General features: G+C 51.2%; 1 protein-coding gene across 1 annotated transcript in view; it reads left to right on the top strand.

Moving 5' to 3' along the window:
• The window catches only part of LOC131569202 (zinc finger protein 135-like), a 36,059-nt gene extending 10,488 nt beyond the window's left edge, over positions 1–25,571 (top strand). The window contains 2 exon segments of the mRNA XM_058821400.1: positions 24,969–25,239; positions 25,242–25,571. Of these exon segments, the coding sequence (XP_058677383.1) occupies positions 24,969–25,239; positions 25,242–25,571 (601 nt within the window).
• Positions 25,572–25,849: the final 278 nt, after the last annotated feature.

Genomic DNA, 25,849 nt, shown 5'->3' with positions numbered 1-25,849 from the left:
TAGAAAAAAGGGAATATGGAACAGGTTTGCCTGGTTTGGCCTCCTGGGTACTGTCTGACAGGTCCCACTGAATTAGACATGCCAAGGCCCTCTCCCATCTGACCATGGAGCTCTGGGGCTCTGTGCTTTTCTTCCTATGGAAAAGAACTATCATTCTTGTCTAAGCTCCCATGGCTGAAATTAGGATTCCACCTCTAAAATTAAATATATTCAAGAGTTACTCTCCAAAAAAATCTACCAATACAGCCAAGTCTGTCTAGCCTTGGCGTCTGGTGACTGCCTCTCATCGGCCCCTGCACCACTGGGCCTCACTTGTTTCCTTCCTATGGAGACCATTGTGACACTGCATGTTGTTGTCGAGCCAAATGGCATTGTTATACTGTAGGAACTTGTGGAACTAAGGGAATCATTGTGACACTGTGAGTACCATGAATACAAGGGGCCATTGTGACACTGTGGGGTCTTGAGGAACCATGGAGACCATTTGGACACTTTGGGGTCTTGTGAAATGCAGGGCATCATTGTGACGCTGCAGTCTACCATGGATCCAAGGGAACATTGTGACACTGTGGGGCCTCATGGAACCAAGGACATCTTTGTGGCTCTGTTGGGCTGCATGGTCCCAAGGGGCCAGTGTGAAGCAGCAGGGCTTTGTGGAACCAAGAAGCCATTGGGCATTTTAGGGCCTTGTGGAGCCAAAGGGCCATTGTGATCCTGTGAGGCACCGTGGATCCATGGAGACCATTGTGCCATTGCAAGGCCCTATGGAATCATGGAGACCATTGTCACAGTGTGGGGCCCCACGGAAACAAAGGAGCATTGTGACCCTGCAGGGCCTCATGGAAGGAAGAGGTCATTGTGACACTATGGGAACTTGTGGAACCAAGGGGATCATTGTTGAACTACTGGGCCCCAATGAAACCAAGGGACTACGGTGATACAGAGGGGCTTCATGGAACCCAAAGACCATTATGACACCGTGGGGCCTCGTGGAACCATGGAGACCATTAAGCTCCTTAAGGACTTGTGTAACTAGGGGACCATTATGACACCTTAGGGCATCATGGAAGCAAGGAGCCATTGTGACACTGTGGGGCCCCATGGAAGCAAGGCAACACAAAATAGTTGTGGCTGCCTTGGTCTCCAAGAGATCACCTGACAGGTCTGGCTGACCTTGCAATGTGGAAGGCCACTCCCATCTACCCCTGAAACACTGGGTCTCTGGGCTTTCCTTTGTATGGAAAAGAACTGTCCATCTTTTCAAGGTATCCATGGCCAAAATTTGGATTCCACATCCAAATTTTTGTGTGTCCAAGGATTGCTGCCAGACAAAAGTTGCCAGGAGAGACAGGTCAGGCTGGTCTTTGACTCCTGAGGGGCAGCACTCACCTGTTTTCCAAACACTGGAAAGGGCTCTGTGCTTTTCTTTGTATGGAAAAAATCATCCTTCTCCAGGCACAAATGTCTGAAATTAGGATTCCACATTCATAATTTTGAATATCCAAGGGTTGGTCCAAGCAAACATGTCAGGACAGACAGGTCAAGCTTGCCTTGACCTCTGGTGGTTGTCGTTCTCCAGCTCTTGAAACACAGGGGCTCCGTGGTTTCCTTCCTGTGGGGACCAATGTGACATTGGGAGCCTTGGGAACTGAAGGGGCCATTGTGACACTGCAGAGCACCATGGATCCAAGGGACCATTGTGACACTGTAGAGCCTCGTGGAACCAAGGACATCGTTGTGGCTCTGTTGGGCCACATGGTCCCAAGGACCCAGTGCAAAGCATTGGTGCGGTGGTTAGCCCAGCTGTAACTCAGAGTCGACCAGATTTTACCCCAAAAGATTTGGGCATGGGTTTCAAGCCCTGGGAATCATTTGTTTAATTTAGGGTGAGCTCGAGAGTTCCCCAATAAGGCTTTAGTGTTGCTATGCTAACTTGTCCAGGTTCTACTCCCTTATTTGTTACTTGTTTCCCCTATATGGTTATTGTTCTAGAGTGTTCTAACCCCAAGTGTACACGTTGTTGCTTCCCTTTTGTCTTGGGTCTTTGGATCCTGCCCCTCGTACTGTTCTCGACTTCTCAATGTTTTATTGTTTTTCACCCTGTTATTAAAGTTCCTTTTAAACAATTCCATTGATCCTGCTCCTTTTCATTTTTGCCACTCTCGCCCTTAAGTCAGGGAACCAGAGAGATTTGTTGCAGCCACCTTCATTGTGACTTTCGGCTCCTTAACAGGGACCCTGACATTCAGGGCTCCCTGTGTCAGTCACATCAGCTGGGGTTAGCTGATGGATAGGCCAGTGCTCCCCAGGATTTTTGATTGTGACCGGCCCGACAGATTCATTGTTGCTTCAAGCGACCTTGCCCAGGATTGGCAGGGACAACGATGGTTTCACCTGCGTAGGATTGCAGGTGGGTTTGGGGAAACGCAAGACATTTATTGCCCATTTTGCCACTGTGTTTTTACAAAATGCACCCATGTCCCATTATTGATTTGGTGTGTTTTGGTGACTGTTCCCCCTAAAGCAGAGAAAGAGAAAAATGGGCAGCCAGATGTCCAAAGCAGAAAGGAGAATATATGGATATTTTAATCCTCACTGATCACGATGTAATATTTTCAAAGAACGAATTAAAATCAATCATGATGCGGATCACTGAAAATTCTCCAGATGCCTCTGCTGACGAAATCTATACCACTGAATTTTGGGACTCACTGGCAGATAAATTGTACAACCTTTTGATCAAAAGGGACCCCATTGCACCCCACATGCTCCCCATCTTCCACCCCATCCTTGACCAGCAAGCAGTGTGTTGAAAACTCAATTCATTGGTCACTTTTGAATTGGGACCTCCCCTCAAACCTGCCTTTCTCAGACCTTCCACGATGGTCCAAGATGGCAATGGCCACGTGGTCTTGGAGCATCATGCCCTGGAGACTCAAGACGGAAGGAGCCTGAATATGACTCAGGAGCCTGACCATTCTCCCTCCATCTTGGCTCCTCCACTTCCTGCTACCACAACCTTCTCTTCCGCCCTGAATGAACCTCCAGACTTCACCCCTACAACTGAGGGTTATGCCCCATTGTCAATCATTCCACCTTCACCCTGGGCCATGCCTCCAGAACTCCATCCCGGAAGTCTGCCATCCTAAATCAAGGCCCTTTCTCTGCAACACCTGACAAAATGGCAGTGCCCTTTGCCTCACCCTCCAGCAACAATATAACCTCATGATCAAAGATGCTAAGCCCAACCGTCACACTATTTCTAATCCAAATGTTTCTCCTCCAAGTTATTCTTCCTCCCCAGAAGACAGTTTGGATTCCCCAGAGCCACCTCGCCCCTCAACCCTAGATGATCCCTGTGAAAGGATCTGGAAAGAAGCAGTTAAGGAAGAAGCCTGGCAAATAGTCTCGAAAATCCTCATTGCCTCGGGATGTTATGAAAGAAGGAGGCAGAATCCCAGGTATCAGCCATTGGTTTACAGGGAAATCAAGGATCTGTGTAGGGCAGCTAAAGAACATAGGAGGGACTTACTTTGTTTTAATGGCCTAATGAGGGCCATGTTTACAGCACATGTCTTAACCTTCTATGAGTTAAAATATATTATGACCATGTTGTTGTCACCTGCAGAATACACCCTGTGGGAAGGCGGATGGAAGTGTTTACTGAATCAATTAATAGCAGACTATGCTACTAATGAGGCAAGGGTGGAATTGAAACCCACTATCCAGCTGGAGAAGGACAACACAGCCTACCAGATGATCAAGCAGCAGGTATCCCGAGAAAAGTATTGGATGATATCAAAGAGATGGCTTTGAAAGCTTTAATCCAGGTATCAGATGGTTGCACCCCCAATTTGGACTACCTTGGTGGGCCGCAGCTAAAGCTTTAGGATAATTAGACCATCTTGGGTGCCTGTTAAGTAAGCAAACCAATGCTACCTCCCTCACATTGAGTGGCCTGCTGTCAGATATAGAGACCATCAGACATGCCACCTTGAAGAACAGCAATGGAGTTTTTACTCTGGGCACATGGGCATGGCTGTGTAGACTCTGAGGGCATGTGTTGCATGAACGTCTCCATCCACAGCGAGTCAATCCAAAAGAGCATTCAGGTACTGAAGGAAGGGTTCAAGAAGCTTCAAGTGGAAAACAAAGATTGGTTCAATAAACTCTTCCAATCCAAGGGAATAAAGGATTGGATGACGTTTAGCTAAAAAAGGACTATTAATTCTCTTAGTGGTTGTTGCTGTATTGTTAATTCTCCCATGTTTCTTTGGCTGCTTTTAGAAAGTCTTACAAAATACTTTCATTTCCGTCTTTGTTGTAAAACAGAAAGGGGGAAGATACTCAACACAGGCTCCTCATGGACTCCTTGGAGGAGAGAACTGGAGGCGAGGATGGCACAAAAACCTCTCAGAGACTCAGTGTGGGAAGGAAAATTCATAAAAGTACATAAAAGTATTCTTAAACCCAAAAAGTACCTTAAAAACCTTGAATATTTCAAGGCATTAATGAGCCCCACTGAGTGTCAGTACAAAGCTATCCAGGGATTTATTAAAGCAGATAATTGGGGGCATGATTGAACAAACATCTCACAGAGTCTGTATCAAAAGGGAAACACCAAGAACCTTAAAATAACTGAAGTACTTAAAGTATTAATGAGCCCCACTGAGTGTTGTTACTGAAAAAGGCTCTCCAGGTACTAATTACAGCAGATAATTGGAGGCCATGATTGCACAGGCCCCTCAAAGACTTTAAGGCAAAAGCCAAACCAAAAGTCCTTTGAAAAGCCTAGAGTCCCTGCAGGGAGCATTAAGGAGCACCTCCCCTCCCCCCGCCCCCCCCCCCCCCCCCCAGGGCCATTCCTGAGCAAGGCTCCCCAGGGACTCCTTCCAGCAGAACCTTGAGGCCAGTGGGATGTGGGCTAGGGGGGGATGCTGAGGGAAGGACAAGGGGCTGACAGCACCCAGCCTGGCTGGAGCTGTGCCAGGAGGCCCCAGGGCCTCAGGACAAGGTGTCTCCTCACAGCCCTTGGTGGCACAGACCCCGCTGTGCCCCGGGGCACCAAGACTTGGCTTCTCCTTGTCCCCACCTATCATCAGTGCCTCCAGTTCTCTGCTCTGCCTGGGGCCTGGGGACACTTTCTCAGTCATGTCCCTCAGTGGGACCCATTAAAAGTGAAAGAAACTTTGGAGTTGGATTCTGGCTTGGAGTTCTGGAGAGGCTTCTTCAGTTCCCTCTCAGGGACTAATGTTTAGGGCCTGAGCACAAAGCCCCAGAGGCTCATTAAAGTCCCTGTGCTGTGTCTGTGCTGCTGAGTTGGGCTGGGCTCCTGGCACAGAGGCAGCTCCTGGTAACCAAGAAGAGCTTCAAAAGCACATTTCTCTTGATGAGCAGCTCTTCTGCCAGCCCAGCAGGGCTGGGGCACTGCCTGCAGCCACCCTGGGCACAGCACAGAGGCACAGAGAGCTTCAATCAATCAGGGCTGAGAAGGTGCTGAGAAGTGCCTGAGGCAGAATCACTGCCAGCCCTTGGCACAGGAACCTCTGGCTGCAGGACAGTGCAGCTGCAGCTCCTGGAGCCATTTCCTAAAGCTGGAACATCCCAATGCCTACAGACCCTGTGAGTACATTCTCTGATTGTCTCTTGTGCAGAGCAGCCAGGGGTGCCAAGGGCTGTCCTGCAGAGCAGGGTCCTGCAGCCCAGGGCGCTGTGCTGGGGCAGGGACTCTGCCGCCTGCCAGGGACAGCTCTCAGCCAGCCCTGGCAGCTGCTGCCAGCACTGGGGGACAAGATCTGGGTGGGAGGAGACATCTGGTAGGGCTTGGAAGTGTTCCCCTTGCGTGGTGAGGATGCTGCATTGTTCAGGTCTGCCCCCAGCATGGCATTTAACTGCATAACATTTCCAAGTAGATTATACAGGAAGCAGAACAAGGCAGTGGTTGCATAAAAGGGAAATTTTATCAATCTGTTGCTCTGGGTTTCCTGGATGGGAAATTGCATATAGATATTAATCTCCTGGTTCACATTTAGAAAAATAAAAAAATGTTATCTCAGAAGTGAATAAACCCAGAAGTGACAGAAATCAGCACAGGGCCCCTCACAGGCAGCATCACTGTCACTTTTCCATCCTCCTCAGCATTGCTCTGAAGTTGCCATCAGAGCCTGCAGAGCCAGAGCTGGTCCTGGGCAGTTCCTGAGCTGGGAGGGGTCTGCAGGGCAGAGCTGAGCCCCCAGGGCTGGGCTGGGCTCTGGAAGCACTGGCAGGGCCCAGGCCTGGGCACAGGGAAGCAGCTGCAGGCAGGGACAGCTCCAGGCAGCAGAGCCCTGGGCAGGCAGTGGGCTGAAAGTGCCCCTAAGTTGTGCTGGGATATTTAAAGTCGTCTCCAAACCCAACTATTCCATGATTACTTTTTTTACAGATCCCCAAGCCAAGGCACTGCAAATGTCCAACAGCAGCTCCATCAGGAACTTCCTCCTGCTGGCATCGGCAGACACACGGCAGATGCAGCTCCTGCACTTCTGCCTCTTGCTGGGCATCTCTCTGGCTGCCCTCCTGGGCAACAGCCTCATCATCAGCGCTCTAGCCTGCAGCCACCCCCTGCACACGCCTGTTGGAGAATTTTGCTCAGACATGGCTTGAAGGAAAAAAGGCCATGAAAATATACAGCTGATGGAAAAGTAAAAGGCAGCTGTAAGCAGCTAATTCTCAAGCCTGTTTCTGTAAATAATAAGGTTCTCAGGCACATTTCTATAAACAGCAGAGTTCTCAGGCAGTCTTTTCATAACAAGTAAATATTCTGTCCTTGGCTGGTATGGGAAAGCAAAAATAACAAACCACAGGTATTGAAAACAAAAGGAGGGGTTGGTGTTTAATCTGTAACCAATGATGAGCTTGGGTTTTGCAATATGCATGAACTTAATTAACACGGTTATAAAAATGTGCATGGTTGATCAATAAATTGGAGTTCGATGCTCATCAATCGGATGGTCGTCTCCCTTCACTTCGTCACACACCCATGTTCTTCTTCCTGCTCAACCTGGCTCTCAGCGACCTGGGCTCCATCTGCACCACTCTCCTCGAAGTCATGCACAATTCCCTCTGGGACACCAGGAACATCTCCTACTCAGGATGTGCTGTTCAGATCTCTTTTTTTGGTCTTCTTTATTGCAGCACAACTTTTCCTCCTGACCATCATGTGCTACGACTGCTACGTGTCCATCTGCAAACCCCTGCACTACGAGACCCTCCTGGGCAGCAGAGCTTGTGCCCACATAGCAGCAGCTGCCTGGGCCAGTGCCTTTCTCACTGCTATGCTGCACACCTCTAACACATTTTCTCTGCCCCTGTGCCATGGCAATGCCCTGGGCCAGTTCTTCTCTGAAAACCCACACATCCTCAAGATCTCCGGCTCCAAATGCTACTTCAGGGAATGTGGACTTCTTGCTGTTAGTCTGTGTTTGGTATTTGGTTGTTTTGTGTTCATTGTTTACTCCTATGTGCAGATCTTCAGGGCTGTGCTGAGGATCCCCTCTGAGCAGGGACGGCAAAAAGCCTTTTCCACCTGCCTCCCTCACCTGGCCATGCTCTCCCTGTTCATCAGCACCTCATTCTTTACCTATCTGAAGCCCCCCTCCATCTCCACTCCATCCCTGGATGTGGTTGTGTCATTTCTGTACTTGGTGGTGCCTCCAACCCTGAACCCCCTCATCTACAGCCTGAGGAACCAGGAGCTCAAGGCTGCAGTGTGGAGACTGATGACTAGATGCTTTCAGGAACATTGAACTTTTGGCCAATTTCTGCAAATCACTTGTAATAAAAGTCATCTTTGATACTTCTTGTTGGCTTCATTTTGGAGGTTCTTATTCTTTGTTTTACCTTACTAATCTTTTCCACAAAGAAATGTCATGGTTTGTGCTATTTCTCATTTTGTTTCCCTCCACCTTCCCTGTGGCCACAGACTGTGTCAATGAGGGGCTGCACTCTTGGTAGCTTTAAAGGAACTAAAGGATCCCCCAGCAATTTTTTTTTTTTTCAGAGACCCCCTAGTGTTCCCTTCTCTGGAGCTGCAGCAGCAATGTCTGTTGTGCATAGCTGGGGGCAGATCAGTGCTGGCACAGCAACTCTGGTCCTGCTGGCCACACCATTCCTGATAGAGGCCAGGAGCCGTTGGCCTTCTTGCCCACCTGGGCACACTGCTGGCTCATGTCCAGCCTGCTGTCCATCAGTCTCTGAAAGTCCCTTTCTGCCTCGCTGTTGTCCAGCCACTCTGTCCCCAGCCTTAGTGCTGCAGGGGTTGTTGTGGCCAAAGCGAAGGACTCGGCACATGGACTTGTTAAACATCACCTTGTTGGATCTGGGCCCTGGATCCAGCCTGTCCAGGTTCCTCTGCAGAGCCCCCCTACCCTATCACAGAACCATGTTTGTCTAAACAATTTTAGTATGAAAATAACCTGTGTATGATGGACTCATCAAATGCTGCTGGGACGTTGCACATGGCTCAGGTAAGAGTGAGATTGTTATTAAATTGTTTCCTATTCAACTATGGCATGTTGACCATGAAGAGAAACTTCCTGTGCCTCTGAGTCTCACCAGTTCCTGACCCCCAAAGGACGCAAACCTGATGAGTTCTGGTTCCCACTTCAGTGGCTGCACTTGTACCTCCCTCCACAGCCAGAGCAGAGCTCCCTTGTCCCAGAAAGACCCTGGCAATGCAGGGATGAAGGAAACAGGACACGCTGTGGGGACCAGGGACAGGGACAGAGATTTGGGGTGGTTGTGAGCCCAGGATAGGACCCAGCCTTTGGCTTTGGTGAACCTCATCCCATTGTCCTGGGCCCATGGCTCCAGCCTGGCCAGATCCCTCTGCAGAGCTTCCTGCCCTCCAGCACAGCCACACTCCCACCCAGCTTGGGCTCACCTGGGAACTGAATGAGGGTGCCCTTGATGGCCTCATCCACATCAGCAATAAAGAGATTAAACTGACCTGGCCCCAGTCCTGAGCCCTGGGGACACTCCTGGATGTGACTCCATTCCTCAGCTGCTCTGAGGGCCAGAGGGTGGATGATGTAAATGGTGGGAGGGTGTGGGGACAAAGTGTGATTGATTGTCAGCCATGAAGGGTCTTGATTTTCATATCTGTTCAGACTGCATGAGGAGGTGCTGGGGGTCAATGACAATAGGACATTGCTGATATCAATCTCTAATGAGGAGAAGAAAATTTAACTGGACCAAACAATTCTCTCTTCATTGTTTTCAATATAGTATATTGACTTTAAATTCACTTCTGAAATTTGTCTAATTAACCACAGAAGAATTCAAAGTCTGAATGTTTCCCAAGGGCTTGTCTTGTTAAAGTGTTTTGAACAAATCTTTTTGAGCCTTTGTCACTGAATTCCTGAACTGAAGAGCTCAAGAGAGAAGAGGTCTCTGGAGTAGCAAAATTAATCAGCAACCTTCAAGTGGCTGAGGATGCATGCCCATCAGAGCAGCAATGAACAAAAATGGGCACAGCTTTGTCGCTGCCCCAGCTTTGGCATGGGCCCTGGGCCTGGAGCAGGAGCAGCTCTTGAGGGCCCCAAGATTGGGGGTCTTGTGCTGCCCTGGGCAGATGGGATGGCAGCAGGGGCTGCAGAGCTCTCAGCACCTCAGCCCAAGGGGAGCAGGGCAGCCAGGGAGCCTCCTTTGGCCTTGGCCAAGCACCTTCCCCCATGGCTGGGGCTGAGCTCTGTGGCAGCTGCAGCTGCTGCTGTGCCCTTGCCAGGGGCTGAGGCCATGGGGCCAGTGCCCAGAGCAGCCTGGCCGGAGCAGAGCTGTGGGGCCAGGGCCGGCTGGGCTGGGCTGGGGAGAGGCCCTTGGTGCTGCCCAGAGCTCAGGGCAGCTGGCAGAGCTTGCAGGGAGCTGGGCTGGGCTCAGAGAGTCTGGCCCAGAAACCATCAGTGTCCATCTCAGCCTGGCTGAGCGTGCAGGGGCAGGACTCAGGCCAGGCCTTGTGGGGCAGGGCCAGCGCCTGTGCAAGGCATTGCAAACAGGCAAGTGGCCCAGAGAGAAGGCTGCTCTGTGCTATTGGTGGCATGGACAGATCAGGGAGGGAGCCCAGGACATTTGTCAGTGCCAGCCTCTGTCCCCATGTGTTGGCAGCCCTGGCTGCTGAGCCCAGCTTTGGCCTAGGCTGAGTTTGGCTGTGGCCCAGCTCCATCCTCCTGTGGGGCTCAGGGTCTGTTCCCAGACATAGCCAGCCCTGGCTGGCCTCTCTGCTGGCCCAGAGGCCGGCAGAGCCCAGGGCAGGGCTGTCTGTGCAGGCCCACAGGTGCCATGGGCTCTGCAGGAGCTGGTAGAGGCTGCCCAGCAGGGAGGCCATGGGGCACAGAGCCCCCAAGGCTGCTGTGGGCACCACGGCACAGGAGCCATTCCCAGCCGCAATGCTCCTGGCCTGGGCTGGGCCTGCACAGGGGCTGGGCCACCATGGCTGGGCCAGCACAAGGCCACAATGGGACCCCGCAGCCGCTGCTGGGGTTGACAGCAAGGCCAGGCACACAAGCAATTGCTGAGCATGGCCTGTACTGGCCAGGCCTGACTGTGCCAAAGGCAGAGCTCAGCTGCCCTTGGGGGCTGCAGGAACAGTCCAGAGCCCAAAGAGCCTCCATGGTTGTGCTGGAGACCAAGGCTCCGGCAGGGAAATGCAAGACTGGGATGAGGAGGGCACTGAATTCTAGCACACACCTCAGCTCTCTGATGATCCCGGCACCATGCTGGACCCTGTTTCAGGCTGGAGCAGAGCAGATGTTGATGGGACAAGAGCCCTGTGGGGCTGTCAGGGACCTGCAGCTTGCAAGGTGCTCTGCTCTCCCTCAGGTGCTCTTGGAGAGATCCAGTCCCAGCTGGGCACCTCAGGGCACAAGTGGCACTGCCTGTTCATAGGCACACAGCTGATGTCTGCCTGGAAAGGGGCACAGGTGTTAATACTTGTACATTTCATATTATACGAGCACATTTTTGTTTCCTGTCGGACGACAGTACTTTTGAGAATAGGCAGAGTTTTTCCACCAGGAGTGGGAATTTGCTGGATATACTGGATTCTTCTACTGATAGCAAGAGAAGAAATATTGATCTCCCCTCCACCTGCACCACCAACATTCAGTCTAATATGTCATGATCCTCTTCGTTCAGGTGTTTCCAGCTCTCCTGTTTAAATGGCCGTGTCTAAGGACATCTCTTCGTTTAGAGCAGCTGGATCTATGTCCTTTCCATCACTCCCAGATTTCCTCCTCCAGATGCTCTCTGGTCATTCAAGTGCCTCTCACCAGACTGGCTTCATGCTTTGATCTCCAGAATGTTGTCCAATCTTTCTGAAGTTCAAATAAATATCGCATGAATGAACATCTTAATTGTGTTTATATCTATCACAGAATTATCTTTTCTTATGTCTCGGTCTAAAACTTCTCAGACACAGAAATGCCTTGGGAATGGGGGACATGTCAGATGCTTCTGGGATGTCACAGAGAGCTGAGGGATGAGCTGTGATGGTTATTAAACTGTTCAAATGTTCAACTTGTGTTTGTTGGCAAGAAACCTTTCTGTGCCTCTGAGTGTCACTAGGCTCTGAGCCCAAATTACACAAACCTGATGAGTTGTGGTTCCCACTGCAGGGGCTGCACTTGGACCTTGGCTCTGCACAGGAGAGCTCTTCATCCCCTTTCCCTCTTTTCCTCCCTCTGGGCATGGAGGGAGCTACTGACTTCAGCGTGTGACTTGTGTGTGCAAAGACCGAATCTGGGCAGAATCAGGGCAGGGAGGGTTTGGGAGGACCCTGGGATCTGTGCTGGGCACAGAAGGTGTTTTCCATTGCTCTGAGACTGTCTGCTGTGTAAAGGGGATTTTCTATCCAGCAGAGGAATGACTTTTGCATTTGATGGAGCTGTGCCAAGTACCACTTCAGAATAGGTATGAGATCCTGGATAGAGAGACCCAACTAGATGATTTAGGAGAGAATTGCCTGCCCAGTGAACCCCCCAATTATGATTCATCTGCAAGACTACCTCTAGCATCAAGAAAAAAGAAGGGTAATCGTAGTAGGTGATTCCCTCCTGAAGGGAACTGAGGGCCCCATTTGTCGACCAGACCCATCCCACAGGGAAGTCTGTTGCCTCCCTGGGGCCCGGGTACAAAATATCACTGAGAGACTTCCTGGGCTGATTCAGCCCTCTGATTATTACCCACTGCTGATACTCCAGGCTGGCAGTGATGAGATTGAGAAGAGGAGTGTCAAGGCAATTGAAAGGACTTCAGGGTACTGGGTCAGGTCATTGATAGGGCAGGAGCACAGGTAGTGTTCTGCTCAGTCCCTTTGGTGGCAGAGGAAAATGATGAAAGAAACAGAAGAATCCACATCATCAACAAGTGGCTTAAGGGTTGGTGTCATCGGCAAAATTTTGGATTCTTTGATCATGGGGAAACTTTTACAGCATCTTCTCTGCTGGAACCAGATGGGGTACACCTCTCTGTTAAGGGCAAAAGGTTTTTAGCTCATGAACTGGCAGAGCTCATTGAGAGTGCTTTAAACTAGGTTTGAAGGGGGAAGGGGAACCAGCTGAGCTATCTGGAAACAGGCCCAAGAATTGCAAGGCTGAGTTAGGGGTGAAGTCAGTAGCCCAGATGAGGTGCATGTATACCAATGCACGCAGCTTGGGCAACAAACAAGAAGAGCTGGAGGCCATGGTGCAACTGCAGAGCTATGATGTAGTTGCCATCATGGAAACATGGTGGGATGACTCACATAACTGGAGTACTGCACTGGATGGATACAAGCTCTTCAGGACCGACAGGAAAGGAAGAAGAGGTGGAGGGGTGGCCCTTTATACTAAGCAAACTTTTGATGCCATCAAAATTGAAACTAAGGAAGATGGATTTGAATGTCTATGGGTAAGAATAAAGGGGAAGGCCAACAAGGCTGACATCATACTGGGAGTCTGTTATCGTCCACCCGACCAGGAAGAAGAGGTAGACCACTTATTCTATAAGCAGCTAGGTAATGTTTCACAAGATCATCAGCCCTTGTTCTTGTGGGTGACTTCAACCTACCAGACATCTGCTGGGAACTTAATACAGCAATAAAGAGGCAGTCCAGGAAATTCTTAGAATGTATGGAGGACAACTTTTAGTTGCAGCTGGGGAGGGACTATGTTAGATCTGCTATTTGCAAATAGAGATGGGCTGGTGGGAGATGTGGTGGTTGGAGGTCGCTTGGGGCAGAGTGCTCATGAAATAATAGAGTTCTCAATATTTGGTGAAGTCAGGAAGAGCACCAGTAAAACTCTTGCATTGGACTTCCAGAGGGCAGACTTTGGCCTGTTTAGGAGACTTATTCAGAGCGTCCCTTGGGAAGCAGTCCTAAAAAACAAAGGAGTTCAGGAAGGGTGGGCATACCTCAAAACAGAGATCTTGAGGGCACAGGAACAGACCATCCCTGTGTGCCAAAAGATCAGTCAACGGGGTAAACGTCCAGCCTGGCTGGGCAAGGAGGTTTTGGAGGAACTTAAGAATAAAAAGAGGATGTATCAGCGTTGGAAGAAGGGTCAGGTCTCTAAGGAAGTATTCAAGAGGGCTGCTAGAGCATGCAGAAAAAAAATTAGGGAGGCCAAAGCTCAGTTTGAACTTAGAATGGCAACTTCCGTAAAGGATAATAAAAAATGTTTTTACAAATACATTAATGGTAGAAGGAAAGGTAAGCCTTTGTTCTTTATTGGACAAAGGAGGGAACTTAGTATCTGAAGATGAGGAAAAGGCAGAAGTGCTTAATGCCTATTTTGCCTCAGATTTTAGTGGGAAGATGACTTGCCCTCAAGACACCTGCCCGCCTGGGCTGGTTGATGGTGACAGGGAGCAGAATGGTCCCCCCATTATCCAAGAGGAGGCAGTCATAGAACTACTGAAATGCTTGGATATTCATAAATCTATGGGACCAGATGGGATCCACCCCAGGGTAATGAGAGAGCTGGCAAACAAGCTTGCAAAGCCACTCTCCATCATTTAACAACAGTCATGGCTCACTGGTGAGGTTCTGGATGACTGGAAGCTGGCCAATGTGATACCCATTCATAAAAAAGGTGCAAAGGAAGATCCTGGTAATTATAGACCAGTCAACCTGACCTCAGTACCTGGCAAAATAATGGAACAGTTTATATTATGCGCCATCACGCAAAATTTACAAGATGGCCAGGGTATCAGACCCAGCCAGCATGGATTTAGGAGGGGTAGGTCATGTTTGACCAACCTAGTCACCTTTTATGAACAGGTAACCCGCCTAGTGGGTGCAGGGAAGGCTGTAGATGTTGTTTACTTGAATTTCAGCAAGGCCTTTGACACTGTCTCCCACAGCATTCTCCTAGACAAACTGGCAGGCCGTGGCTTGGACAGGAGCACTCTTTGCTGGGTTCAGAACTGGCTGCATGGCCGGGCCCAGAGAGTGGTGGTGAATGGTGCTGCATCCAGCTGGCGACCAGCCACCAGTGGTGTCCCTCAGGGGTCTGTGCTGGGGCCAGTTCTGTTTAATATTTTTATTGATGACATGGATGAGGGTTTAGAGTCCTTTATTAGCAAATTTGCAGATGACACTAAGCTGGGAACATGTGTTGATCTGTTAGAGGGACAGAGGGCTTTGCAGAGGGACTTGGAACGGTTGGATGGATGGGCAGAATCTAATGGAATGAAGTTCAATAAGTCCAAGTGCCGAGTCCTGCACTTTGGCTACAATAACCCCCTGCAATGATATAAGCTAGGAACAGTGTGGCTGGACAGTGTTCAGGTGGAAAGGACCTGGGGGTGCTGGTTGACAGTCGGCTGAACATGAGGCAGCAGTGTGCCCAGGTGGCCAAGAAGGCAAATGGCATCCTGGCCAGTATCAGGAAGGGTGTGGCCAGCAGGAGCAGGGAGGTCATTCTTCCCCTGTACTCAGCACTGGTGAGGCCTCACCTGGAGTATTGCGTCCAGTTCTGGGCCCCTCACTTTAGGAGGGACGTTGAGATGCTTGAGCGTGTCCAAAGGAGAGCAACGAGGCTGGTGAGGGGCTTGGAACACAAGCCATATGAAGAACGACTGAGGGAGCTGGGGTTGTTCAGCCTGGAAAAAAGGAGACTTAGGGGTGACCTTATCACTCTCTTCAACTTCCTGAAGGGTGGCCATGGTGAGCTGGGGGTCGGTCTCTTTCTCCGGGCAACAACAGACAGAACAAGAGGACACAGTCTCAAGCTGCGCCAAGGGAGATACAGGCTAGAATTAAGGAGGAAGTATTTTACAGAAAGAGTGGTCAAATACTGGAATCATCTACCCAGGGAGGTGGTAGAGTCACCATCCCTCGAAGATTTTAAAAAAAGACTGGATGTGGCACTTGGTGCCATGATCTAGTTGAGGTGTTAGAATATGGGTTGGACTCGATGATCTTAAAGGTCTCTTCCAACCTAGAATTTCTGTGATTCTGTGATTCTGTGCCTTCCCTTGGCTTTGTTGGCTGACCATAAACGAATATCCCTCTGTGTCTCGGGCAGCTCCTTCTCCAAGAAAAGCAGGTGGGAGTGAGAGCCAAGGAGCTGAAAGCTGCAGGTGCAGCCTGGGCTGGAGGCAGCTCAGATTTGCACAAGGCTGCTCTGAGTGCCAGGGCTTGGAAGGGGGAAATGGTGGGGTGGGAGTAGGGACAGAGTCTGATTGAGTGTCAGCTAGGGAGTATCTTGATTTTCATATCTATTCAAACTGCATGAGGAGGTACTCGGATTCAGTCTCAATTAGGGACTGCACATATTCATTTATGAACAGAAAAAAAAACCTAAACAGGATCTAAAAAATATTTGCTCTCCGTCTTTTTAAATATAATGCATTTACTTTGAACACACTACTGAAATGTGTCAAATTAACCACAAATGGTTTGAACATTTAAATCAAATTATTCCCAGAGGCTTGGCTTGTAAAGGTGTTCTGAATGTTGATCCCTGGGACACTGAATTCCTGCACTGAAGAGCTGAAGGCTGAACAAGCCTCTGGAGCAGGAAAATTCAGCAGCCTTCAAGTTGCAGAGGATGTCAGCAGCCCCCACGGAGGCCATGCCTGCCCAGAGACCATGGGGGAATGGGCAGACAAGGAGAGCGTCCCTGGGGCTGGGGCAGCACAACTCAGAGGCACCAGCGGCTCCAGCTGGGAAATGGAGTGTGGAATGTGGCTGGGAAAGCACTGCCTGGGCTGGGCCAAGCAGGACAGAGAAGCCCTGACCCCCAACCCCCAAACAATTCTCTTAAGGAGACATTTAAAAGGAATTAAAATTTTTTGTGTACTCTGAGTTGGATGCACTGGAGAAATATCAACAAGAGATTCTCAGGAGCTCAAAAGAGCAAACCAATCTTTACTGGTAATTTTAGAAAATCAGAGAAACTTTGAAAAAAGGAAAAAGGTTTTCTATGACATTCAGTCAACAAAAAACACTTATCAAAGCTTTAACTTGACCCATTCAACTTCAGAAACTCTATGCCTGTTCAATTTTAAGTTAATAAAATTTGCAAGAGGACAAAAACAGAAGTAGACACAGAAAGAGAGAAAGACAAAATTATTCAGAGAAGGACACACACAGCTACCAACTCTGAGATTCCAGTTGCGTTCAGAAAGAAATTTCAAGAGGAGGTAGGGCCAGGATTTGTGCTTACCTTGTGGTCAGCCTTCAATACCCCTTGGTCTTCCTGGGCTCTTCCCCCAGGTGGGACTCGGGCTCTTTTGGTCACTCAGAAGCTGGGCTGGGGGCTGCAGAGGTGGCTGTGGAGCATTGCCTGTGCTGTGCCAGGGACTGGCAGACACTGCTGGGCTGGGATAGAGGCTCTGTGGGGATTGGGGTTCCAGGGCAGGGCAAGGCTGGACCTGCCCCTTCCTTCCCCACACATGAAATGTTTCCAGCCAAGAATCTCCTCCAGTCTGTCACAGCAGGGCATGTTGGAGGTGGATCCCAATTCTGGCCATGGGCACCTGGTTGAGAAGGACAGTTCTTTTCTATAGGAAAGAAAACACAGAGCCCCGGTGTTTGGAAGGCAGGTGAGAGCCTCACTGGGCCAAGGCCAGCCAGACTTGTCAGGAATGGCAGATTTTCTATGAGAGCACTCTTTGGATATAGGGTATTTTGGAGGTGGGAGCCCAGTCTCAGCCATGGGTGCCTGAAGCAACTGGCAGTGACTGAATCTACGCTGGGGGCAACTGGGATTGACTGGGACCATGCTGGGGGGGACTGGGATCAGAGTGGATTCATGCTGGGATCATACTTGGAGTGACTGGGTCTATGGTAGAGACCACTGAGAGCAACTGGGATCAGACTGGGAGGAACTGGAACCATGCTGGGACCAGGCTGGGATCATTATGGCATCAGAGTAGGATCATACTGGGAGGGACTGGGTCTGTGCTAGAGGCAATTGGGAGGAAATGGGACCATGCTGGGGAAAAATGGGATCATACTGGGAGCAACTGGCATCACACTGAGGGTGACTGGGGTCATTCTGGGATCACACTGGATGTGATGGGGAGCAGGCTGAGGGCAATTGGGACCATGTTGGGGCAACTGGGATATATAGGAAGTGACAGGAATTATGCTGGAGTAGCTATGAGTAACTGAAATCATACTGGAAGCTACTGGGAGCAACTGGGCGTGATTGGAAATACACGGGGGGTACTGGGATACACTGAGAGAGACCAGAAGTGACTGGGATCACAGAGGAACCATAAAGGATGTTACTGGGATCATACTGGGAGCATCTAGGAGTGACTGGAATCATACTGGGAGTGACTGGAATCGTACTGGGTTGACTTGGAGTGACTAGGACCATCCTGGGGGCAAAGGGTACCGTACTGAGAGTGACTGGGTTCGTACTGGAATCATACTGGGAAGGATTGGAACCATACTGGGAGTGCCTGGGACTATAGTTGGGGTGAATGGAAACACCTGGGACCCTGCTGGAATCATACCGGGATCATACTGGGAGTGACCAGGATGATACTGGGATCATACTGAGTGTAACTGGAAGTGACTGGGACCATCTTGGGGGTGACTGGGAGCCACAGGGCCCATGCTGGGAGTGACCTGGGGGGAACTGGGGGAACTGGCCCAGCTGGGGCTCAGGGTTGTTCTCCCCCAGGGCTGCCCCGGGTCCTGCTGCCACCCCTGGCCCCGCAGAACCGAGGGACAGGGGACAGCTGAGGGACGGGGTGGGGGTCTCAGTGCTGGGTAAAGGGGTAAAAGGACGTCTTGGTTCTCAGGAATGGGGGTGCAGGGGACTCTCAGGGTGATGGGAATGTGAGGGGGCAGGGATATGGAGTGGTACAATGGAGTTCCAGAGGGTCCTTGAGTCCAGGAAAGGGGAGTCCAGGGTTTCCCACAAAGGGGCAACCAGGGTGGGGACACCCAGGATATTCAGAAAGGGGGAGTTCAGGGGGTCTCTGGTTTTGCACAAAGGTGGGGCTGGGGGCTGGAAAAGGCAGGAATGGGGGTCCAAGGTGTTCCAGGACATCCCAAGGTCAGGCCCACAGCAAGTCTGGAGGCTGGGAGCCATGGGATGGCCAGGAAAAAGGGAGCAGGGAGCCCTGATGTCCGGGAATGGGGGATTCAGGGGGGGCCCTGTGCAGGATAAGGGGAGCAGAGGGGTCCCGGTGCCAGCAGGGGCGGTTCAGGGTCCCAGTGCCAGAGGTTCCACTCCCCCCTGACCCCCCAGGAGTGCCCCCAGCCCCAGCGTTGGAGCCATCGCACTGCTCCTCCTCACTCCCAGTGTGATCCCAGTAGAACTCAGTCACCCCAGAGCTGCTCTCAGGATGATCCCAGTTGCTCCCAGTCCTTCTTTATTATGATGCACTTTGCCCCCAGCACAGTTCCAGTTGGTCCCAGTTGCTCCCACTTTGATCCTGTGTGATCCCAGTTCTCCCAGTTATCCCAAGCATAGCCCCAGTCACTCCCAGTATGATCCCAGTATGATGCCAGTCTCTCCCAGCTGGGCCCCAGTCACACACCTGCCCCAGGTTGCCCCCAGCATGGTCCCAGTTCCCTCCAGCACATTCCCAGTGGCTCCCAGTGTGGTCCCAGTCCCCACCTGCATGGTCTCAGGCACTCCCAGTATATCCCAGTTGCCCTGAACATTCTCATAGTCATTGCCAGGCACTCCCAGTTACCTCAGCGTGGTTCACTTGCCCCCAGTTTTATACCAGTCACTGCCAGGACATCCCAGTTGTCACCTGCATGACTCCTGACATTCCCAGTTGCTCCCAGTTCCTCCCAGTGTGTGCACAGGAAGCTCCCAGCATGGACCTGGTAGCTCCCAGTAACCCCAGTCAGGGTCCCTTGACATCCACTATAATCCCAGTATAATGCCAGTGACCCCCAGTGTGATCCCAGTCACTCCCTGTCTATGCCAGCATGACGCCAGTAGCCTCCAGTGTGATCCTCATGACTCCCAGTCTCTCCCAGTAATCCCTGTCACCCCAGCATGCTACCAGTCACTGCTGCGGGGGACGGGACAGGTATAAGTCCAATGGTGTCAGGAACCCACATCTTAAAAAAGGAACCCACCAGGCCGCGGCAAAATATCCAAATATGGATAACATTGTAACCAGACCAGTGAAGAGATTTTTGCTTTTATATCCAGCACATCAGTCTCAAAATACAAAATGGAGACATGACAGCTCACTGATCCACACCAAAAATGTCTCCTCCAGCAGGGCTCATACAGCAATACATAAAATCATCTCAGACTAGAATTCAGCCTATCAGACACAGAAAACACATATTGACAAGCATTCTATCCAATCTTATAAAACATACGTAATCGTAGCTAAAACAAAGACTAGTTCATAAGAGACAAAGAACAGAGTTCTATTCATGCTAACCTTCTAAAGATATACATTAAATAACCTTGTTGCCATCCTAAAGCCAATTCCACAGAGACCTATTGTAGTTTGTCACATCTACTGCTTGGGAAACTTTTCTGCTTGCATGGGAAACTTTTCTGCTGTATTTGCAATGCTAACAAAACTTCAGTCTGAGGCCTATACTTTTTTAACCATTTCCTAAAAACCCTCTAACCTTATGGATTCCAACAACTGCCACTTCCTCCCAGTAGCTTTCAGCATGATTCCAGCTGCTCACAGCCACTCCCAGTCAATCCCAGCATGATTCCAGTTGCCCTCAGTGTGATCCCAGTCTCACCCAGCATGGACCCAGCTGCTCCCACTGTGATCCTAGTATGATCCCAGCTGCTGCCAGAATAGTTCCAGTTGTTCCCAGTTCCTGCCAATATAATCCCACTTATCCCTAGAATAGTCCCAGTCCCTCTCAGCATGGTCCCACTCATTCCCAGTTGCCCCCAGCATGATCTCAGCTGTTCCCAGTGTGCCTGCAGTCCCCTCAGTATGGTTACAGACACTCCCAGTATATCCTGGTGTGCCCAGTAATGTTCTGGTTAGCTCAGAATGATCCCAGTCTTTCCCAGTTACTCCCAGTTGCCTCCAGCATGATCCCAGTTTCTGGCAGTTGCCCAAAGTGTAGTCCCAGTTGGTCCCAGTATGATCCCAGTTGCCCCAGTTGTGTCCTTAGTCCCCTCAGGATAGTTCCAGTACCTTCCAGTTGATCCCAGTTGCTCCCAATGTGCCACATTTTCCTCCCAAATTGGGCCTAGTAGCTCCCAGTACCCTCCAGTCAGGATTCATTCTCACCTGCTGTAATCCCAGTGGCTCCCGGGATGATCTCAGTTGCACCTGGTCACTCCCAGTATGATTACAACCACCCCCAGTACGACCCCAGTCACTCCCAGTATGATTCCAGTCCTGCCCAGAGTGACTCCCTGCCACTCCCAGTGTGGGCCCAGTTCCTCCCAGTCACCTCCAGCATGGTTCCAGTCATAGCCAGCACCTTTCCAGTCACTTGCAGTCTGGTTCCAGTATGAACCCAGTCACTTTCAGATACAACCAGTATTATTTCATTCACTCCCAGTACAATCCCAGTTGGTTCCACTATGACCCCAGCATGGGCACAGCTGCTCCCATTATCATCCAGCATGGTTCCAGTTGCTCCCATTTACACCCACTGTGGTTTCAGTCTCTCCCAGTGTATCCTAGTTGCTCCCAGCATGTTCCCAGTCACTCCCAGTTGCCCTAAGTTGCTTCCAGCCGGATCCCAGTTGCTCCCAGCATGTTCCCAATCACCCTCAGTGCAGTCTCAGTTGCTCCAAGTAAGATCCAGTATGATCCCAGTCAATCCCAGCATGGGCCCAGCATCTCCCACTGTGATCCCAGTAGGATCCCAGTTGCCCCCAGCATGGTTCCAGTTGCTCCCTGTTCCTCCCAGTGTGATTCCATTTGCCCCCAGTATCATCCCAGTCACTCCCCATATGATCCCAGTTCCTCCCAGCATGGTCCCAGTCATGCCCAGTTGCCCCTAGTGTAGACCCAGTCACTCCCACTCCCAGTTTCTCCCAGTTTGTGGTCCCAGTTCCCCCCAGCATGGTCTCTGTTGTTCCCAGTGTGTTCCCAGTCATCCTCAGTATGGTTACAGACACTCCCAGTATATCCCAGGTGCCCTCAGCATGTCCATGGTCCTTCCCAGACCCTCCCAGTAGTCCCAGTAATGTGCTTGTTATTCCAGTATGATCTCAGTCATGGCCAGTATATCCCAGTTGCCTCCATCATTAATCCAGTAATTCCCAATTCCTCCAGTTTGCTTGCAGCATGATCCTAGTTTCTCTCAGTTGCTCCCAGTAGCCCAAAGTGTGATCTCAGTTGATCCCTTTCAACACCAATATGAGCCCAGTAACCTCCAGTATGATCCTTGTCATATGTCAGCACTTGCAGTATGGTCCCAGTATAATCTGAGTTACTTCTAATCACTGCTAGTATGGTCCCAGTTGCCTCCAGCTAGATCAACACAGTCAGTCCCAGTATGATGCCATTTGCTCCCATCATGCTCACATTTGCTCCCAGTCAGGCCCAGTATGGGGGATGATGTTCAGGGTGTGTTCCCAGTCACTCTCAGTCCCTCCCAGTATTAGTCCAGTCCCTCCCATTATGATCCAGAGATGATCCCAGTGTGGTCCCAGTCACTGCCAGTATGAACCAGTTGTGCCCCACATGGTTCCAGTTGCTCCCTTTCAGCCTCACTTTCCTTCCAGTCACTCCCAGTCTCTCCAGTGTACCCCAGTTCCTTCCAGCATATTCTAGGTCACTTTCAGTTCCTCCCAGCATGATCCCAGTTGCTCACAGCTTCTGCTGGTCACCCTCAGAATGATCCCACTCCAATTTGCCCCCGACACGGTCTCAATTGCCCCCCGCCAGCTGCTACTCACTCCCAGTATGATCCCAGTATGATCCCAGTCTCCCTCAAGGTGATTGCAGTCTGCGCCAGCATGGGTCCAGCTGCTCCCAGTATGATCCCAGTATGTCCCATTACAGCCCAGTCCCTCCCAGTGATGCCACTCCGGAGATCCCCCTGCCCTATCTATGTTCCTCCCTCCCGGATATCCTGAAAAGAGCCCCAAGGGCTGGCAGTGGCCAGGCAGGGTCCCCAGCAAGGCCCAGTTTGGATGTGCAGGTCCCAGTTTGCCAGTTTGCCTCTCCTTTGGCCCAGGCCAGCTTCCCCCTGACCGCAGCGGCTGGGAGCAGCCGAGAGCCCTGTGCTGCTCCATCCCCGCTCCTGCTGCGGGCTGCGAGGGTTGTGGGAACGGGGCACCGAGGGTGTCACTGCTGCTGGGGGAGGAGGAGGAGGGACGGAAGAGGAGGAGTGGGAGGAAGAGGAGGGACAAAGGAGAATCAAGGAAAGGAGAAGGAACCATGAGTTCGAGCATTCCCTGAATTTGCAGCCCCCACTGGTGGGATCATCACCCCCCATCTCGCAGGTGGCCTGGGGCAGGGGAGCTCAGCCCAGATATCCTGGGAGGTCCTGGGTTGGGTTTTTGGGGCGATGTTTGGAGAATGAAGAGCTTCAAGGCTGAGCAGAAAAGGCCCCTTGTGGGAGACATCGGGGGTGGTGGTGGTGGCTGCCGGCAGAGGCAGCCTGGAGGAGCAGAGCCCTGTGTTCCCCAGGAGCCCAAAGTGGGGAGCCCAGAGAGGGGGGAGCGCCGCCATTGGCAGGAGCCTCAGCAGCCTGGAGAGGGGCAGGGGGGACTCCTTGGAGTCCCTGCAGCCCAGAGCAGAGAATGAGGGGAGAGGGGACCCCAGAAGCCCAAACACCCCGAGGTAAGGGATGGTCCCAAGTTTCCCTCATTTGCCTCACGACCCTCACAAGGACAGAGACTCAGACCCTGAAGACCCTGACTGCCATTCTGTCCTGGCTGAGGTGCATGCCTGCCAAGTGATTGTTTGCAGCTGCGCTTGCTGTGCCCACGCTGTACTGCTTGGGTCAGGGCCTGGCAATGAGCGGTTTGCTCTGTGTACACTTTCAACTGCTTCATGATTCCCGCTCACCACAACAGCCCATGAATTTCCTACCTCTGGGCGAGATGCCACTGTCTGTAACTTTGGTGATCCCTACGGAAGATCCCTCATCTGCCTCACAACCACCATCAAGGATGGAGATTGAAGCCCCCTCCCAAGGACTGAGACCCTTAAAATTCTATCCCGGGGGCGCTGGGCTGACTGGAGCGGGATGTCTGCTAAGTGCTGCCTGCAGGTGTGTTCGCTGGACCAAGACTGATTTCCCATGGCAACCAGTCCTGAAACAATGGGCCCTGCTCACTGCTGGGACTGGTTTGTCCTGTTTGGAACTGGACTGTCTGGACTTGTTCCCATCTTACTCTCCACTGTCCTGTACCTGCTCCCTAAACTATAAAAGACCCCTGAGTTAACCAAAGATTTTGAGATTCACCCCGACGTGACAAGAGGGATCTATTGGCCAGACCATGAGGATTTCTTCACTCTGTTGGTAGCTATTACACCCCACCTCTTTTTGTCTTTCCTTTAACTCCTTTCTAATCCTGGTATCGCATTTGCTGTGGGCACTCAATAAAAGGTGCATTTGCTTTCATTAGTACTGAAAGTCCCCCTGCTGTGTGTCTTTAGCATGCTGGGATGGTAAAATGAACCATCACAACCCTCACTTTTTCCAGTGGATCGTAACACCCTATCATCCCTAAATGGGGAGAGCGAAGCGGGGGGAGCTTTTGGGATTGCTGGGACTGCCAGCAGCCTGGGGAGGGCAGGCACCCAGTAGTAGAGGGCCCCCAATCCAAGCATGACCCCAGCAACTGGGACAGGGGGAAACCCTTGAACACCAAAGGGGAGGAACCAGGCACGGGGAACACCTGGGAGGCTTTTTCAGGGCTGAATCTTGGTGATTGGGAAGTTTTTATGGAGCCCAGATGGCCAGTGACTTGTAGAGATGGACTCGGGCAGAGGGACCTTCAAACACACCGTGCTCATCCCTTGTTTTCCCCAAACCAGGATTTCCCATTCCCAACCCTTGGGAGGCTGTGAGGAAGAGGAAGATGCCCTGTGAAACTGAGGCAGGTGAGGAGGAAGTCAGTGCCCCTTTCCCCTCTGTGCTGCTCCATCTCCCAGCTCAGCATAGCCCCCAGCTGCAGCACAGCCCTGGGGGGATTTCCTTGCCCTTGCCTGTGGCACAGAGGCAAATCCCATCCTGTCCTTGTCCTTCCTTCCCCAGAGAAGGAGCTGAGGATGGAGACCAGGGAAGACAAATCCCCATGGCAACAGAACTTTGTGGAAGACGCTGTTTTGAGCAGCTCCACCGCACAGGAATCCAACGGGGAGGAAAAATCCCAGAGATCCTGCATGAGGAGGGGCTGCAAACACAGATCATGGGGATCTGAGGAGGAAAGACCCACCCAGGGCTGGGGAGGCGGCCAGAGCTCAAAGCTGGGAGTCCATGAGCAGCTCCAGGATGAGAAGGATGCACACCAGTGCTTGAAATATGGGAAGAGCTTCAGGTGAAGATTGGAACTGATCCACCACATGAGAATCCACACAGGGGAACAGTCATACAAGTGTGGGGAGTGTGGAACGAGCTTCAGGATGAGCTCTGAAGTGAGCAGACACCATAGGAACCACACAGGAGAACAGCCCTGCAAGTATGCCATATGTGGGAAGAGCTTCTGTGACCGTGCCAACCTGATCAAACACCTGAGGAGCCACATGGGTGAACGGCCCTACATGTGTGAGGAGTGTGTGAAGAGCTTCATCCAGAGCTCCCACCTAACTGTCCACATGAGGACCCACAATGGGGAGAGGGGCCCTACAAGTGCAGGGAGTCTGGGAAGAGCTTCAGCCACAGCTCCAGCCTGATTGTCCACCTGAGAAGCCACAGTGGGGAGAGGCCCTACGAGTGTGAGCAATGCAGGAAGAGGTTCCTGAGCTGTGCCTCTCTCCTCCACCACCAGCTCATTCACATAGAGGAGAGACTCTTCCACTGCCCTGACTGTGGGAAGTGCTTCAACCACAACTCCAACCAAATCAGGCATCATCGCATCCACACCAGCGAGAGGCCCTACGAGTGTCCTGAGTGTGGGAAGAGCTTCTCACAGAGCTCTAACTTGACCAGACACCAACAGAGCCACCACTAAGGGAAGCCCTGTGTTGAAGATTGCAGTGCAACATGTTTTCCATTACTATCTGTATGGCAGATTACCTTTGTCAAGTGGGCAGTTTACCTTATCTCTCTTTTTGAGTGACCATATTCACAGCTCCCTTGGGAGGGGACATCTGCTGATAACAGACTATTGAATGTCACTGCATGACTGATAAGAACTATAACATCCCATTGTGAGATGCTCTGCCCAGAGGGAGCAGCCAAGCATTGGACACAGATATAATCCAGAAGGTTTTGAAACACCAGCATGGC

Source organism: Ammospiza caudacuta, chromosome 29, assembly GCF_027887145.1.
Source record: "Ammospiza caudacuta isolate bAmmCau1 chromosome 29, bAmmCau1.pri, whole genome shotgun sequence".
Taxonomy (NCBI): Eukaryota; Metazoa; Chordata; class Aves; order Passeriformes; family Passerellidae; genus Ammospiza; species Ammospiza caudacuta.
The sequence above is the reverse complement of the archived record's forward strand: the minus strand, read 5'-3'. Positions and strand labels throughout refer to the sequence as shown.